This window comes from Pygocentrus nattereri, chromosome 30 (genome assembly GCF_015220715.1).
Source record: "Pygocentrus nattereri isolate fPygNat1 chromosome 30, fPygNat1.pri, whole genome shotgun sequence".
NCBI classification, from domain to species: Eukaryota; Metazoa; Chordata; class Actinopteri; order Characiformes; family Serrasalmidae; genus Pygocentrus; species Pygocentrus nattereri.
The window spans coordinates 5,339,981-5,358,566 of record NC_051240.1 but is presented as its reverse complement, the minus strand read 5'-3'; the positions used below and the strand labels follow the sequence as shown (position 1 = coordinate 5,358,566).

The 18,586-nt window shown below is 38.3% G+C and overlaps 1 protein-coding gene across 5 annotated transcripts in view; it reads left to right on the top strand.

Moving 5' to 3' along the window:
* card14 (caspase recruitment domain family, member 14) overlaps positions 1-18,000 on the top strand; it is a 28,239-nt gene extending 10,239 nt beyond the window's left edge. For 4 of the 5 annotated variants that reach the window (XM_037536356.1, XM_017693064.2, XM_017693063.2 and 1 more), the window contains 14 exons: positions 381-527; positions 718-849; positions 1,053-1,159; positions 3,053-3,126; positions 3,439-3,562; positions 4,222-4,438; positions 5,303-5,429; positions 7,888-8,125; positions 8,897-8,960; positions 14,215-14,338; positions 14,546-14,710; positions 14,997-15,115; positions 16,431-16,546; positions 17,361-18,000. In XM_037536356.1, coding sequence (XP_037392253.1) covers positions 381-527; positions 718-849; positions 1,053-1,159; positions 3,053-3,126; positions 3,439-3,562; positions 4,222-4,438; positions 5,303-5,429; positions 7,888-8,125; positions 8,897-8,960; positions 14,215-14,338; positions 14,546-14,710; positions 14,997-15,115; positions 16,431-16,546; positions 17,361-17,568 — 1,962 coding nt within the window. In that variant the 3' untranslated portion in view covers positions 17,569-18,000. The remainder of the gene's footprint in view (positions 1-380; positions 528-717; positions 850-1,052; positions 1,160-3,052; positions 3,127-3,438; positions 3,563-4,221; positions 4,439-5,302; positions 5,430-7,887; positions 8,126-8,896; positions 8,961-14,214; positions 14,339-14,545; positions 14,711-14,996; positions 15,116-16,430; positions 16,547-17,360) is intronic. The other variant, XM_017693066.2, reaches the window with a different exon arrangement.
* Positions 18,001-18,586: the final 586 nt, after the last annotated feature.

Below are 18,586 nucleotides of genomic sequence, written 5' to 3'. Positions count from 1 at the left end.
TGCATGCAACTTAAAAAAAAACACCTCACACAAAGTTACAAAGTTGTCAGAGACTAAAGAAAGTCATTCAGGGACGTTTGATGTTGTGCACTTCATTAGAGAAATTTACTGACTTTCCGTTTCACAGAGGTTGTGACAGGAACCAGGGATTCTAATGTGTGTGACGTGTCTTCTGAGTTGTATAGGGAATGTTGATAGTGGCAAAATAGCGATAAATCTGATAAATAAGCTTTCTTTGGTGACTATTTTGCCCCACAACACCCTACATGTATCCCTCCACCATGACTGTATTTGAAAAATACAAAATCTGTGTGAGTGAGCTTTTAGAGGTGGATGGCCTGGTTTATATGATATTAATGCTGCTTGTTGTGTATATGTAGGCATACCTGGCACGCGATGAAGCTCAGGTTCAGATAGCCTGTAGTCTGGCCGAGAAGGACACATTGAGGGGTCAGCTGGTGGAGCTGCAGGAGAAACTCTTCACTCTGAAGGCTTTCAGCATCCAAGGAGAGCCAGACAAGACCAGAGTGAGCACACTCATTTGCTCCATTCTCTTATTTCAGCCTGTTCTGTTTCATTTGAAGGGGAACTCCATCCATTCTTCTACATTTTTGCATAGCTAACAGGTTTAGATGAATTCTTAAAGCATTCTAAAGTTTTGCCCTGTTTATCACATACTGGAAACAATTGTGCAAGTTCTGCATGTTTTGTGTTCAGGACAGGCAGTTTAGTTGGGAGAGTGGCCAAAGCTCCAGCAGCGACTGCCCCCCCTCGAGTCCACCACCCCGCCCAAGGCTGCGCCGCATGGACGCCGTCTCCCCCTCCTGCTCCAGCTTCGAAACCAGTAAAGTATGTCAGAGAAAATGTGTTATGAAACTCTAAAATATTAACACACACTTTCAATTGAACTGTTTTTATGACCTGGCAATATACATTTTTGAATATTTGTATTCAGGGATGTATGACAGAGAGAGTTTAGGCTTGTTCAGTCTAGTGGAGGGTTTAAATTTGTCTGAAACGTCACATATTTGGCTTTGTGTGTCTCCCTGCAGCAGCTAAGCTATGAGGGTTTTAACAGTGTCCGGTCCAGTATGGTGGAGCCTCCTTGTTCAGAATCTCTGCGCAGGAGAGAAAAAGACATTGAGCTCAGTGACCACAGGTGAGCCAAACACCTGCTTAGTTTATACACATATATAGCTTTTCACAAGTTAGCCCAGATATTCACAGGTAAGTCTGGCACCAGCACAGGTGAGTTTTATAGCTGCATAGGTGAGTTTGACACAGACAGAATAGAGCTCCATATCTATAAAGCTAAGCTTTATGCTGGCATAAGTGAACTTCATACCTGCACAGGTGAGCTTCATACCTATATCTACATAAGTGACTTTTATAGTTGCATAGGTAAACTTAACACCTGCAGAATTGACCTTCATACCTGCACAGATGAGCTGCACACCTGCAGAATTGAGCTTTATACCTGCTCAGCTGAGCTTTATATCTGAACAAGTGAGCTTTATATCTGCTGACGTGAGCTTACAGCTGTGCAGTTGAGCTTTGCATCTGCAGAACTGAGCTTTATACTTGCATGGGTGAGCTTCATATCTGAACAGGTGAGCTTCACACCTACAGAATTGAGCTTCTTACCTGCATAGTTGGGCTTCATATCTAAACATCTTAGCTTCATATCCGCACAAGTGAACTTATAGCTGTGCAAGTGAGCTTTGCACCTGCAGAATTGAGTTTCATACCTGCAGGTGGGCTATACACTAGAACAAGTGAGCATTATAACAACACATACAGTATATGCACTGCTGAGCTTTGTCCCTGCACAGGTGAAGTTTGTACCTGCAGAAGTGAGTTTTAAACTAGCACCTATAATGTCTGCCCAAGAGCCCCTTATCCCTACACAGATGTACTGGTGTAAATGAACTTTGTACCTGCACAAGCAAACTTTGTACCTGTGCATGTGAGCTTTGTATCAGCAGAAGTGAGCTCTGTATCCGTGCAGATGAACTTCATATCTGCACAAGTGAGCTTTGTACCTGTGCAGGTGAGCTATCCACCCAGATTGCAAGTGTCTGGAGTTACATAACAGTTCTAAAAAAAATCTTAAGAGTGAAGTCTTACTTCCCCCCTCTGTCACTGTACACCATATTAAAGCTGCAATTATGTAAGATTTGAAACATGACATGCTGAAAATAGAAAACAGCAAATCTGATCTGTTTCCTGTACTCTTAATTTTGAAGCCACCAATCACTTGGTTATTCATTCCTGATTGACAGAGTAAGTAGACAGTGATGTGTTCAGTCTGTAAACTTCCCTGAGCTAATTTTAGCACAACACTCTACAGATTAGAATCACGGATTCAATATAAAGGAAAGGAAACAATAATATTGAACATATGTTGAGCTCTCGCTCACGCATAACGCTCTGTATTCTGTAATTACAGACTGCAGTGGTCATTGCTTGCTTCTGGTTACCCTCTATGGCCATACCATAAAATTTACAATAAGGGGAAACCCTTAATGAAAAAGAAAGCATGTTCTAATGCACAGATTTCAGCTGGTGAGGTCATAAACACACACACATTTTCTTAGCCGCTTCTCCCTCAGGGTCGCGTGGGGTGCTGGAGCCAATCCCAGCGGTCATCGGGCGGAAGGCAGGTCATAAACAGTTTTATTAAATTAGTTTATTCAGCATAGTCTGAGTTTATGACTAGAAGTAGAAAAAAACTGCTGGGGATGATGCATAAGAACATCTTTAATTAAAGATACAATACAGTAAAGATTGTACAAATAATATACAAAAAAATATCAATTAAATGAACAAATGATAACATTTAAAATTGAGTATATTTCCAATATAAAATAGTATATAGTGAAACATAGATAGATAGATAGATAGATAGATAGATAGATAGATAGATAGATAGATAGATAGATAGATAGATAGATTAAGAGCGATAGAGAGAGAGAGAGTTAGAAAGACAGAGGAGGGGTGCATGTCCATTTAAATGAATTGTCTCTAATTGAACTGCTGTTTTGTGTTTTAGTAGTCAGGAGACATCAGATGATTCATCGTTCTGTCTGCTGGACATTGAGAGTGATTTTGTGTTCATTCCTAAAGGTAAACACACTGACACACACACACACACACACACACACACACACACACTTTCCACATTTACAAGGAACAGTATGCTAAAATAATGTAAATAATGCAAATTTCATCAAACGCTGTGAGATCTTCTGCATTTTGTTGCATTGCCAGCCCAGACAGCCATGACCAGCTGTTTTCTGACGTCACTCTGACATGCCATCATGTTGTTGTGAAACACTGCCACTACTTTAGGGCCACTATCCACTAACTGGGGCCACCAGCACTTTAAGTACTACACTCATTTGTAATGCTAATGGTCATCTTTTGAATTCATCTTAGATGAAGACGAGCCAAAAACTGCAGCTCCCCTGCCCGCTCCTTCGCTCTGTGCCTCTCTCACACGCATCTGCAACAGCAGCCCCTGCCCATCTTCTCCATCCTGCACGAGGAGCGGCATCAGGAGGTACAAAAAGCAGACTTTAAAGGATTCTACAGTGTGTGTGTGTATAAAACTCAAGGTGCATACAGCTGTATCAATGATGACAAATTTCTCACATTATATTTCTAGTGTATTTTTTGTATTAAGAGGGTGTAATAATACTGCTATTTCAAATCAAAGTTGTCTGGCATTTATTGTATATACTTTTCGGAATATTATAATAATGATGAAAATATAATGTTATTCGGGCGGCACGGTGGCGTGGTGGGTAGCGCTGTCGCCTCACAGCAAGGAGGGCCTGGGTTCGATTCCCCGGCCGGGTGACCGGGGTCCTCTCTGTGTGGAGTTTGCATGTTCTCCCCGTGTCTGCGTGGGTTTCCTCCGGGTTCTCCGGTTTCCTCCCACAGTCCAAAGACATGCAGTCAGGCCAATTGGACATGCTAAATTGTCCCTAGGTGTGAGTGACTGTCTGTGTCTGTCTGTCTGCCCTGCGATGGACTGGCGACCTGTCCAGGGTGTATCCTGCCTTCCGCCCGAAGACTGCTGGGATAGGCTCCAGCTCCCCCCCGCGACCCTGATGGAGAAGCGGCTTAGAAAATGGATGGATGGATGGATATAATGTTTACAATAATTCATTGTAAATATTTTTGAAGTGTAAAGACTTTCCGTCTTGTGTTCGTCAGTGTCTCTCGGACGTCACCTCCTCTGTTTCTGGTGCGTTCTCGGCACCAGGCTCTGCGCATTTCGGGCCGCGCGCTCACCTTTTCCTTCCAGGGTGAGGCACTGCTGAGCCAGCTGCAGGTGATTGGGGGCAATAAGACTGGCGTATTTGTGCACCAGATCACCAAGGGGTCATCTGCACACACCGCCGGCATCAGCCCCGGGGCGCAAATTCTGGAGGTAACTTTTGCCTCATTTAAATACATCAGCATACAGTAGTACTTTAGTAGTGTGTGTGGTTCTCTTCTGCATATGACGAGGATAAGAGAGGTGGTGCTGAGTGCTCTGTGCCAGGCATACTATTTACTGAAACAGTAAACTGAGAACACTGAGAAACAATTCCCTGTAAAGTTGGCCCGGTGAAAATGTTTGGCTACTAGTTGCATTACTTCCACAGTAAATTATTGAGCCATATTAATAGTAAGAAAGCAATACAACTCAGATACAACTGATACAAATACAACTTTTTTTTTTTTGGAAAAAGTGAAAGATTAAAGTATCCATGTCAATGAACACATTCATGCATCATATTTTGCACTTTTTAAATTAATTTCACAATAAATTAAATGAAAACAGTTTATTTTATTGTAAAAAATGTGTTAAATATCATGAAACCACGGCAGTAACTAACAATGTACTGTAGCCTCTGTTGAGTAACTTATCTGTATAGAATGCTGAAATATGCATTATATTTCTCACATTATTTACTCTGTACTTACATATATGCACAAGTACAGCTGTAAACTGTAATTTACTATGTATATGCAAAGTATATACCGGTAATGACTTGTAACATTTACTTCAATCCCATTAAATGCTGAGTTATTATTGCTGAGTAGGTCCTGCAGTAAATATTTGGATTTTATATCAGTTACTACAGGCAACAAAACTTATGTGCCAGAAATGACACATACTTACATATTAAATAATAATTACTTACCATACCTTAAAATAAACTGCTATTCAATCTACAAATTGCGCAATTTAAACTACTTGGCGGAGTATGATCTCCTGGTTTACGCGTTTGGGTTTGTGTTGTTGCAGGTGAAGTGTGAGCGGGATCAGCGGGCTCTGCGGATGGTTCTGGAGGACTCCACTATGGAGGAGGCGCTGTGGGCGCTGGGGCAGGTGCAGGGACCCTGCAGCCTCTCACTGCGACCCAAACAGGATGGTGAGAAGTCAGGAGGGGAAATTTCACAATGATTTGTTGCAAAAGATAAAATGTTCTCAGGATGTAAATAAGAAGTGCTTTGTTTGAATAAAAACAAGCCAGTGATTTGATTTTAACATAAAAACGAGCCATATATCTTTTGTATACAAGCAGCCTGTTCGTCTCTGCAACAAGCTAATATGTAAAACGGTGACACTTTTTTGTCACTCATTTTTTTTGACACTCATTTTGGTCCTGTTTGGATGAAAGAAACACTCAACAGACTCTCAGTAACATGTCAAAAACATATTTGGATTAGGGTTAGGGTTAGGGTTAGGTTTTGGGTTGAGGTTAAGGTTAGGATCAGGTTTTGGGTTGAGGTTAAGGTTAGGATCAGGTTTTGGGTTGAGGTTAGTGTTAGGATCAGGTTTTGGGTTGAGGTTAAGGTTAGGATCAGGTTTTGGGTTGAGGTTAAGGTTAGGATCAGGTTTTGGGTTGAGGTTAACGTTAGGGTTAGGTTTTGGGTACGTTTGGGTAAGTTTAGCTTTATTGTACATCTTTAAGATGTTTACTTCAGTGTATTCAGATGCTGCACTACTGCTGCATCACTGATATGTTGCAGATGTTACTGATAATCTGTTTATTATAGAAGTTTATTTGTCATCTATAAAGGACCACTCCAAATAAAGTATTGCCGTTGCACAGTTTAGCTGTCTAAACTAGTGCATTATGGAGTTCTTAGAATGTTTACTTTGGGGGACTTAGTTGTAACAGTGTGTTAAACTAACCCCAGCACCATACAGAGGCTGTGTTTTAGCCTGGCTAGTTCTCACTGTGAGGTGTTTATCTGCTTTAAAATGCTGCTGTATTACAGATACTAAGAGGAGATTAACATAGTGTAGAAAATAATTCTGTGACTTATATCCACAGCTCCGTTTTCAGGGTCAATCTGGAGAAATATCTGTTTGATTGTTGGTAAATGATGTTGCTATGGGAATACAAGAAAATGGCCAAAACCACTTTCTACTGAAAGTTCATAAAATATCCATGTTAGGTTGGGCCTAATCCTCCCCTACTGTATTGAATAGTATTAGAATTGAATACATTGATTCTAACTTTTTGAAACGGATGCAGTTAGCATGTAGAAACACATACAGTAATAATAATAATAATAATAATAATAATTATTATTATTATTATTATAAGAAAGACATACTCAAATTTTTTGTAAACAAGACAACACATCTAGTAGGAAAAGTGTGGATTACTTTGCACAGGACACATTTTATATTTTATTAAAACATATAATTTTATCACATTTAAACACAAAATACATTTGGGTACACACGTATGTGTGCAGCCTAATCCATTTAATCTACAGTTAGGAGTGTTTAATCTGACCTTTAACACACACGCTGTTCCAGCAGCCAGTGATGGACAGGATACTGTTGAACACTGATGACATCACTGTAGGCAGGTCATTTACACACCCTCAGTTACACACACTGCATTTACTAAGCACACGCTGAGCTGAGCTCTTCTGTAAACTGTGTGTGGGAGCTGCTGTTCATTAAATGGCTGAGTTAGATTATCCTGTATTGTCAGTTGCTGGTGAAGTGTGTAAATTCCCATCTGACCGGATTAGTGGGTCTATATGCAAATCTTCAGCATGTGGTCCAACAGGTTTCTGGTCAACATGCTCTTTCTTCATTTATAAAGTGTTGACAGGTTGATTAACATCTGTAAATGGAAACACTGTAACACACCTAAGATGGAGATCAGCTGCTGAGTTGATGTTGAAGTATATATTTGCAAAGTATATGCATAATATAGAACTTAATATACTTATATATATATATATATATATATATATATAGGCATGGGTGACTGGCTCATCTGTGAAGGCACCATTACTGCTGAATTATATATGGTTTTGGCAATATGCTGCCATCCATATGACGTCTTTTTCAGTAAAGGCCCTGCTTATTTCATCAAGAAAATGTAAAACCATATTCTACACATATTACAACAACAGCAGGGTTCCATAGTAAAAAAGTTAGGGTGCTAAACTGGCTTGGCTGCAGATCAGACTGTCTCCCACTGAAAACATATTTAACTTATGAATGGGAAACCTTTTACTTTGAATGAGCAATGGTCTCCTCACTTCCTAAACACTTAAAAGAAGTGTTTTTAAAAGAAGAGGTGATGCAACACACTGGCAAACAAATTTTTGGAACATGTTACTGCATCAAATGAAAAATACAAAATCAAAAAACAAATATAAAGATAAAATTTTTCAATTTTAGCATTTTATATGTTGTCTTTGTACTATTTTCAAATAAATGTAGGGTTTAAATGATCTGTACATTATTTCATTTTGTTTTCATTTACATTTTGCGGTGTCCCATCGTTTTTGGAAATAGGGTTGTATTTATCAGTATAACGTTTGATGATTCATGCTGTTTTATATGTTTTACAGCCTATGAGAGTCTGCTGCAGCAGCTGAAGAAAGGCGAGGTAACATCGGGAGACTCCTTCTACGTCCGTGTCAACATGTCTCTGGTGGGGGGCGTTGACGGGGCCCTGTCTGTCACCTGCAACGACATTCTACATGTGACGGACACTCATCACGGTCAGGATGGCTCCTGGTGGGCCAGCCACGTCCACAGCTGGCAGCTGATGGACCTGAAGAGTGGAAGTCTGCCTAATTACTACAGGTATACATGCTGGACATGAAGACTTGGCACTGCAGTTTATTATCACACACATAAACATTTTACAGTAGTTACTGTAAAATCAAGGAAAACCTCATGTAACATAAGTGACTCTTCATTCATGGGTCAATCTCAATATTTAAGAGCCAATCTTTAGAATCTGATATGGCAAAACTTTAAAGATTCATAACTAAAAACGTTTTGTAGCCCAGTTTTGAACATTTGCATGATTGCATGAATTCCGTAGTAGTTTATGCTTGAATGTTTTCATGGAAATCCATCTTATGACTGGGAGAAAATGAGTGAACTGGGAGAAAATATGCAGTAACATCAGAAATTAAAGTGAACAGTTTTAATAGTCAACAGTAATTCGCAGCTTCAGCATTCTTAGGAAAACCTACACGTTTCGAATTTTCAGAAGTCAGTGAAGCACAATGTTTGACATGTCCTTGGAATCTTAATCCTCCATTTCCTGTTACTGACTAAATGTGGTGAATGAAGAGTCACTTCCTCTGCTGAAGATTCATTACTAAATTTCCTAAAACACTTGTTTTGAGCAAAAGTCATAGTCAGATCAGTGGATCGTTTCACACAGCAGTCATTCACAACCAAATTAAAGCACGGTCACTACAGTGTCTCATACATTTTCACCCACTGTAGGTAATATCCACATGCATTAAATATATCATATCAACACAATTAATCTCTTTTTGTAAGGAATTGTGTTGATTATAACACAACAGTTTATTCATGTGCAATCATTTGTTGCTGCAGAGCACAGAGGCTGTTGATCAGAGCAATTGAGGACATGTCCTTCCAGCAGAGAACCCACAGAAAGGTGAGTTACTTCCCGTTTCAGCTTCTCTTCTGGAACATTAACTGCAACCAAAGTACTTTCACTCATGTGCAACAATAGAGAGTCTAGTGCATTTGGTAAAAATCCCTGTACAAACTGCACTTTCATTAACCCTGTCTGACCTGACGCATGGTGACTGATCCATTCATGCACTCTTTAAACAGATGGCTCTTCAAGTGTTCTTTAGTAAAGACATTGGTTCTGCTAGAAACATGAACACTCAAAGAACCATTTGCATGTTAACAGTTCCTTGCATGGTTCTTTAGATTGATGGAGAATTTTTGAAAATTCTTCTATATAGCACCAAAATGAGTTCTTCTGTTGTTACAATGACAAGCTTAGAGTGAAAATACAAGAACTATTTTCAAAGATTCTTTACAGAACCATAAACAACACATTAACCATCAGTCTGAAGAACTTATTCACCAAGCAAAGAAACATGAAACATGCAAGTGGTTCTTTGAGTGTTCAAGTTTCTCAATGGAACGACTGTCTTTACTAAAGTACCCTTGAAGAACCATATTTTTTAAGTGTAGTGTCCATTTTTGTCCTCTTTAACCGATTAAAATCTGCTCCCAGAGCAGTTGGTAAGTGTGCAGGTCCATGTTGGTAGTAAAATGGATCAGTATGTGGAATTTGAGCTTTCTCTGAGCTGCTGTATTTCCTATCACTGTATAAAAGAAGCTGCATGCTGCCCTTATTGTTGGATGCATTGAGTTTCTGAGCTATATAAACACTTATTTTTGATCGGTTTCATCGGAGTAACAGAGAAAGGCCCCTGAAGTGTTAAGTATATCCTTATTCATGTGTTTAATTAGTAGCAAATGGTGGTTTGTACTACTTAAACAAAAAAAAAATCTGGCTCTGTTAGATCACGTTCTTTATATGTCAACATAAATGCAAAATTGTGATACTTTTTGCATTTAACTTGATCAAAAATGTAATAAACCCAAATAATGTAATAAAATAGTAAACAGTCAACCTGAAAATGGTATTATATAATCAGTAAAAATATGATTACATTATCAATTTAAGACATGTTATTGGACATGTTATCACATTTTATATATCACTGTTGCCAGAAGAAAACATCCTATCTCCAAAATGACAAAAAAGGAATAACCTACTTTACTTTTAAGTAAATAGAACTAGACTTATTCCAAATAATTTTGGGTAATTTCTTTTTGTCCATTCTTCATGAAAATTACACACAGTATAAAGAGCAACAGGTATTTTCAAATTGTGTCAAAAACTAAAAACAACAAAAATGGAGATATGAGGTTTTCTTCTGAAAGCTGTGATATGCATATATAAACAGTATATACAAAACCTTGCATCCCTAAAAAGGTAACTTCACAGGAAAAACATGCTCTGTTAGTGGAATAAATGGATAAATATTTTTTTTACAAGTAATTTGGGACCACTTCTGATCCATTCATCATGAATTTTGACACATCAAAAACAGCAACAGAACATTTCAAACTAAAAACTGAAAAACACAATTTTGTATAAATTCTGAAATTCATGTAAATATTCCCCAAAAAACCCTTTTCACTCAAATTCTTGTGCTAATAATAATGTTTTTGAACAAGAGCTAAATTTCATTCCATTTATGGGCGTTCTTACATTATTGAAAATTATTGGGAAGTTATTACATCATTGGGTCCTACACTTAAGTAAGGCTAAAGTAAAAGAGAAAATTAAAATCAAAGAATTTAAGAGTTATTTGGAAAAATGAGTTATTCTTTTTTTATCAGCATGACTCAAACTACAAGTCATGCTTCTTCATGAAAAGAGAAGTTTGCGGGGAATCATCAGCAGATTTGGTCCTGTTGTGAAATTCCCAGTGGGTATTCCTTTCACAAATTCCTTTCACAAACGATTAGCCTTTGAGGTTAACCGAAGTTAGCAAATGACAGCACATCATACTTCGGCACTGCGGAGCGAATGCAATGCTTTATTTAAAGAGGTGAACTGAATCTGTGGTTGTAGCCTGATTTTTTTTTTTTTTTTTTACAACAAAACTTTTTTTTTTAATCTAAAAAAGTAAGTAACTCGGCAAGGACTGGGTAGCATTCATACTGATATCAACACTCTCACAGTCATGTGCAAAGTTTCAGCACAGTTTCATGTTGTTGAAGTATTAATAAGTGAAAACATCCTTTACAGTGAACACGTCTTCACATTTTTCTGTTTATTTACTGAATTTAACATGCTGGAAATTTCTCTTCTATTTCAAAACACATCTAGGGAGAGAGAATTAAGCATTGACATTACAGAGAAAGAGTGGACTAAAATGTGCATAACACACAATCTCAAGGAAAGAATTGGGGTGAAAATAACTTGCCTTATTTTATAACTCCTGAAATACGGACTAAACAAATTGACCATCGACAGCCATGTTGGAGGATAAAGTGCCCAATCATACACACATCCTTTGGAAATGTAACTGTAAACTGTACTCCTTTTGGGAAAATGTATATGATATTTTAGGTTATTCAGTTTCCAAAGTATACAACGTTATGTAGCTTGGAGATAATTATGTTATGGATAAACTTCTGATAGCCAGCAAAAAAGCAATGACAGGAAATTGGTATAAGATTGAACCTCCCTCTATAGAACAGTGAGTGAAAATTGTGTGACAAATTTATATACTAGAAAAAATCATATTTATTACCAGGTGCACTGTCAAGCATGACAAGTCTGCTCAACATAAAATGATATACTAACTGACTCAACTTGAAGACACCAGAGTTCACCCAACTTAAGCTTCTTAGTTGAGTCAAAAATTCACCCAGCCACTGTTTCTAGGTCTGCATCTCAGTTAGATAAACAAAACTGAATGTGTTTTTTTACTCAAGCATCCCACTAGCTGGTGATGCTTCTATCCCACTGCCAAATTTTCCTCTTGAGTCTCTGGATATAGACAGCTGTGGTATTGCTGGGATTCAAAATCACAACCTCCTGATGTCAAAATGAATTTTTAGACAGCTGCACCACATGAGACTATGCCATGCTGTAAAGTTAAAATATGAAACATTTCTCCAGTGAATTTAACATTTGTAGACACAAAATCTGAGTTGCGTCATGTCTTACTGATTGGTGCAAGAACACATGACAGGAGGTTGTGAGTTTGAGCTCCAGCAATGCCATAGCTATCCATAAGTGCCTACCCAAGAGCAAAATGTATAGTAGGATTATGCGATGCGAGTCCTGGCTAGGGGAAAAATTTGAGCATAAAAACATTCATTTTATTTACCATAACTGAGATGCAGAGCTAAAAAAGAATGAAAAATTTAAGAAAAGTTTTGACTCAACTAAGAAGTATGAGTTGTGTGAACTCTTGTGTCAAATCAACTCAAGAAAAGCCATATAATCATATAATCAGCAACTGTATCATTTTTGTTGAGCTGACCTCTCATTTTTAAGTGTGACGAAAATGGACATATGACACCATAGAAATACTTAATGCAAGGATCCTACACTTTGAAATCCACTCACTTGATAAGAGCTTAGTAACCACAGACACCCTTTTCCTCCTCCTCTTTTTGGTGTTGTTCTGATTGTGGTATTATTTATTGTATACATCTATGTCTGCTCAATAAACGCTTACAACCCCAATTCCAATGAAGTTGGGACGTTGTGAAAAACATAAATAAAAACAGAATACGATGATTTGCAAATCCTTTTCAACTTATATTCAATTGAATACACTACAAAGACAAGATATTTAATGTTCAAATGGATAAACTTTATTGTTTTTTGCAAATATTCACTCATTTTGAATTTGATGCCTGCAAAACGTTCCAAAGAAGTTGGGACAGGGGCGTGTTTACCACTGTGTTACATCACCTTTCCTTTTAACACTCAATAAGCGTTTGGGAACTGAGGACACTGATTGTTGAAGCTTTGTAGGTGGAATTCTTTCCCATTCTTGCTTGATGTACAACTTCAGGTGCTCAGCATTCCGGGGTCTCTGCTGTCGTATTTTGCGCTTCATAATGCGCCACACATTTTCAATGGGAGACGGTCTGGACTGCAGGCAGGCCAGTCTAGTACCCGCACTCTTTTACTATGAAGCCAAGCTGTTGTAACACGTGCAGAATGTGGCTTGGCATTGTCTCGCTGAAATAAGCAGGACGTCCCTGAAAAAGACGCTGCTTGGATGGCAGCAGATGTTGCTCCAAAACCTGTATGTACCTTATAGCATTAATGGTGCCTTCACAGATGTGCAGGTTACTCATGCCATGGGCACTAACACACCCCCACACCATCAGAGATGCTGGCTTTTGTTTCTGTGGAGAAACATTGTTCTTAAACTGTTGGACTATTTGCTCACGCAGTTGTTCACAAAGTGGTGAACCTCACCCCGTCCTTACTTGTGAACGACTGAGCTTTTCAGTGATGCTCCCTTTATACCCAATCATGACACTCACCTGTTTCCAATTAACCTGTTCACCTGTGGAATGTTCCAAACAGGTGTTTTTTGAGCATTCCATTACTTAAAAAAAGGAGCTCATAACAACGCGTCCAAAAAGAGTGTTGTCTGAAGATACTTTTTAAAAAGAGATAGAGATCCAGAACTTCTTTGAGACTCAGGAAACTTGTTTCATAATGAGTCCAGGTGATTCCAGACTTCCCAAACTTCTATATTGCACCAAAAAGGGTTCTTATAGTGTCACAATGCCAAGCTTGTTACAATAGAAGAACCATTTTTGGTGCTAAATAGAACAATTTTCAAAAAGGTTCTATATAAAACCAACTACAACACACGGTCTATCAATCTGAAGGACAATTTCACTGTGCAAAGAACCATTTAAGCATGAAATTTCTTTGACTGCTCATGGTTCCATATATAACCACTCTTTCCTAAAGAAACCTTGAAGAACCATCTGTTTTAAGAATGGTGTTATTGTCAGATAGTTTCTGAGCTATGTCAACACTTATTACCTGATCTGTTGCATCAGAGAAAGAGTAAAAGGCCCGAAAGTGTGAAGTATGTGTTAGTTTAATACTTAAAAGCCCATAAATGTGCTTAGAGAAATTCGCCTTCTTGTAGTGGGTGCATTAAAATGCCTTTAAAAGCACTTCATTGAATTTGCTGATACTTGTTGATACCCTGATAATGAATATTAATGTTCTCCTACTGCTGTCTTTTACATCATCATGTTGATTTGAGTTAAATCTTTTAAAGTGTGCTGCAAATGGCCTAAATGTTACACCCATATGTGTGCAGGTGGAGCGGGCCCAGGTTCAGGGGAAGCAGAAGGCCGTGCGGATTGTCAGTACGGGACGGCAGGGGAGGAATCCACTGTGGGTCAGTGTGGAGGAGGACAGCAACAGCAAAAACAAGCCCACCGGTGAGAGATTCATTCATTCATACTGCCATATATATATATATATATATATATATATATATATATATATATATATATATATATATATATATATATATATATACACACACACACACACACACACACACACACACACTACTGCCCCAAATATGCTTCTGTCTGAAGTATCTCGACTGTAACTTTGCTGTTGCACCTGTTTTTCCCCTGCAGCTGATGGCAGCAGCCCCCGTAGCTGTGTGACCCTGATGCCCTACACGTTGGTGACCCCCCACTACCCCCCTGTCTGCCGCCCAGTCCTCCTGCTACCCACAATCCTTGGACGCATCCTGCACAATCGCTTGGCGGACCAGGAGGGCTACCAGCTGTGTGAGCCAGGTACACCCCCAAAAGCATTATTTTAATATACATGCATATTTGAGCTGTAGACAAACCTGAATGACTCTGTTTACAGATCAACCTTTAAAATTTTGAAAACTTGGTGGAATTCCCCTTTAATGGAATAATCTACCAGAAACTCATTAACTATGCTAATTTATGAATGGAATCTAGTGAGGGGTTAGTTAATATGTGCTAGAAAGTCTCCAATAACCCCTCATGAGCATTTTTAGAGGGCAGTGTATTGAAGTGAATGATCTGATGTTTTTCTCTCTGATCTGCTTAGAAACCCTCAATGCGGCTGATCACGCATCCAGGATACAGAAAGGGGAGGTGCTGGAGGAGTGCAAGTCAACCACACACTGCTGTTACACTGTACAGAGTGTGGAGAAGATCATGAGACGTGTATGTAGCTCTGAACTGTAAACTTTAAATGAAAGACTATAATCTAGCCTCAGTTCAGTCAGGTCTCCGGGTTTTAACACATCCCATTATTACTAATGTAACAAAAAGATTAAAGGAATACTTTTTCCACTGTTTGCTGCATCTGGACTATGACGTAGGGGCTGAGGGAGGTTACAAGTGACTTTATTAGAGGCATTCCGATACTCCTTGTCATACCAGGCAGGTAGGAAATGATGCAGATCCACATTCGGGAATAACAAAGCAGGTAGCAGGAGTCAAAACCAGGGAAAACCAAACACACTAAACAGGTTCAGATCTCAGGTGACAGACACTTTGCAAACACATAATGGAACAAAAGGGTATACATGCCAGTCTTAATTAGTCCAAAAGGAGCTGCAGGTGTGTGGGAGAGGAGGAGAGTGGGTGGAGCCAGGGAGAGTCCAAGTCGATTCTCCTCAGAGGAGGTGGGGGTGGCAGTGTGAAATGTAAGTGTTTCCCAACACTTAAGCAAGAAGAGAAACTGCATTACTTCATTAAAACTGAGCGATCATCTTTTTTTAGTGAGATAGTTTGATGTACCATGGAAAATGTAAACATCGTTAAAGTTTCGAGAAGTATCATTCACAGAATGACCTTGGATGATTTCTAACCTGGTTGTCAGATGGTGTAATTGCACTGGGCTCTATATATATATCACGTTCATGTATGGTGTGTTTAATTTCTCCCAGGAACAGAAAACCTATTAACTCAGAACTCACATACAGTAAAGGTTAACGAGCAGTCAAATTCAGCCCATTAACTTGTATTTCAAGTATATATATATATATATATATATATATATATATATATATATATATATATATGTGTGTGTGTGTGTGTGTGTGTGTGTGTGTGTGTGTGTGTGTGTGTATGTGTATAAATACTGTTGTCAGAAAAAAACCTTGTATCTCCATTTTTGTCATTTTTCAGTTTTGTCATAATTTGAAAAAGCCTATTGTCTTTTACAGTGTTACAATGGACCAACAGAAATGACCCAAAATTACTAGTAAAAAAAATTCTGGTTCCATTGAATAAAGTAGGTTTTTTCCTTCTCCTGTAAAGTTATAATTTTGGAGATACTAGGTTTTGTTCTGACAACAGCAATATATATATATATATAATATGTATGTCTATATATATGTATATATATATATATAAAATGTATTATTATTATTATTATTATAAACAAGCTCTCTCTTTGAATTACTTTCTCACAGCCTGAATAAAGTAATACATTTGATCATTTTTGTGTGGGGGGGTGTGTGTGTGTGTGCAGGGTACTCATTGTGTGCTGCCTCTGGGTCTGGACTGTGTGCGGCGGCTGCACCGTGCAGAAATCTTCCCCATCATCATCTTCATGGCATCTACAGAGCGCAGCGCACGCAGACTCAAGTAGGTCAAGTTTCACTACCTCTGGTCAAATGACATGTTTTGTTGGTGTTCAAAGTGAAAATAATACAAAGGGAAATTAGAATAAATACATTAATACATAACCTCTACAGCCTATGCATTAAAAACAAGATCAGGCATAATCCTATCTGACCTAAGAAATCATTTTCATTTTCTATTAATATTAGGCCTCCATACCGCACTGCAATCCCCAGCATGCACTGCAACATAATGTACACAATGTAATGTAACCTATTATAGTATGCATAATGTTGTGTACTGTAGCTTATTTATATAATTGATTAGTTTTGAATATGTTGAGTATTCAATATGTAATATTTTAATGTTCACTACAACTGCCTTTATTTTGATGTTGGTGCTTTAGCATATTGTTAATAAACAATGGCCAGCTCAGACTGTAGGGGTTGACAGTCTGACACTTAGGGCTGTACAGTGTACAGTGTTCAACCTTAAATATAGCATTTTGCTGCAATTTTACATGCAATTCCATTTGTTTTACATACAAATATAAAACATGCCTTAACTTTTCCACAAGCCATGTCGTATGTTATATTGCTTTCCTAGTGTGTAAGTTCAGTAAAAAGGCAGCACTTCATGTTTAGCATTAAAATGTGTAAAATGTGTAATTAAATTAATGTATTAATTAATTTTAAATTATTTTGAGCTTGGCCCATTTTTTGCACATGAATATGCTCAAAATACCACATAGCTGCTTTATGCTAATAAAACCTCTTCAGGTATCTTTTTAACTTATGAGACGCCTTAAATCTGTCACTCTATGTTGTTGTCCATTCAGACATAAGCTGCGTCAGAAATGTCTGACAGAAGCTCAGCTGCTGGAGTGTTCTCGCAGCGAGGAGCCACTGCTGGACAAACTGCCCTGCCTGTACCGCACCATACCGCCAGAAAACTGGAGCGACAGCACCTCCCTGGTGGACACTCTGCTTTACGTGGTGCAAGATGAGCAGAGGAAAATCGTTTGGGTTGAGCCTGATCTGTGGTGAGGCTGGATTTACACTGTGAAGCCAAATATTCAGGTTTAAACACTTTTTTTTTTCAGTGCATCACATTATTTAGGTGAGCTGTTCCTCTAGTTGAGAACAAATTGGACAAATCTTGACTGTAACATTGAAAAAAAAAGATTTAAAGGATGATTTTAATATTTTTAAATAAGTGTAGGTCTTTCAAAGGTACTGCACAATTCAGTCATTAAGGTGTAAACAAAGTCCAAGCAAAGAACTGTTCGCAAGTTATTACATGAGGTTTTGGCCTAAAACACATTTTTTACTCTATTCCTGATGGAGGGATTAATACAGATTCATAATTCAGTATTTTTCTATATAAAACTCGTGTGGGTTCACTGGCGGTCCTGGATAGTAAATGAAATGTCTATTTTTTTGTTGTAGTCATGGTGACCCCTGGTTCCCATCGCCGCCACTGTGAAGAAATCTGAGTCATTTTACACCAAATCACTCTGAATCACTGTTTAGACCTCAATCACTGAATTACACAGAAAAAAATCATCAGAATTTCATTTTAAAGAAGCTCAACTGAACACTGTGATGCATTTAAAAATGGTTTAGCACGTACTTCAAAGCCTCAAGGTGATAGACAAAGAAGGTGCTCAACTGAACCAGTTGAATTATCCATTAAAAAGTATGAAAATGTATGGATTTACAATAGTATTAGTGTTGTGACATAGCAGTCAGCACTTGCAGGTGTTTATTATAATAATAAAAAAGAACTGCATTATGATTATTGGTGGTTAGGTTTTATATTAAACATAGCTACTGTTTCATATCACATGTGCATGTGCAGCAGGGTCTTTTACTCACTTTATCTTTGTCCAATGACAATAAGTATTTGTAATATGCCTTATTTGCATAAGTGAACTGTGTAAATACAATGTATTAGTTGGTATCCAGCAAATAGGACTGTGCTGGCCCTGTACGGGCCCATTTAGGGGTTGACCAGCAGCCCCCAGGAGGAATGAGATTTCACTCACTGGCACCCTCAGTGTTG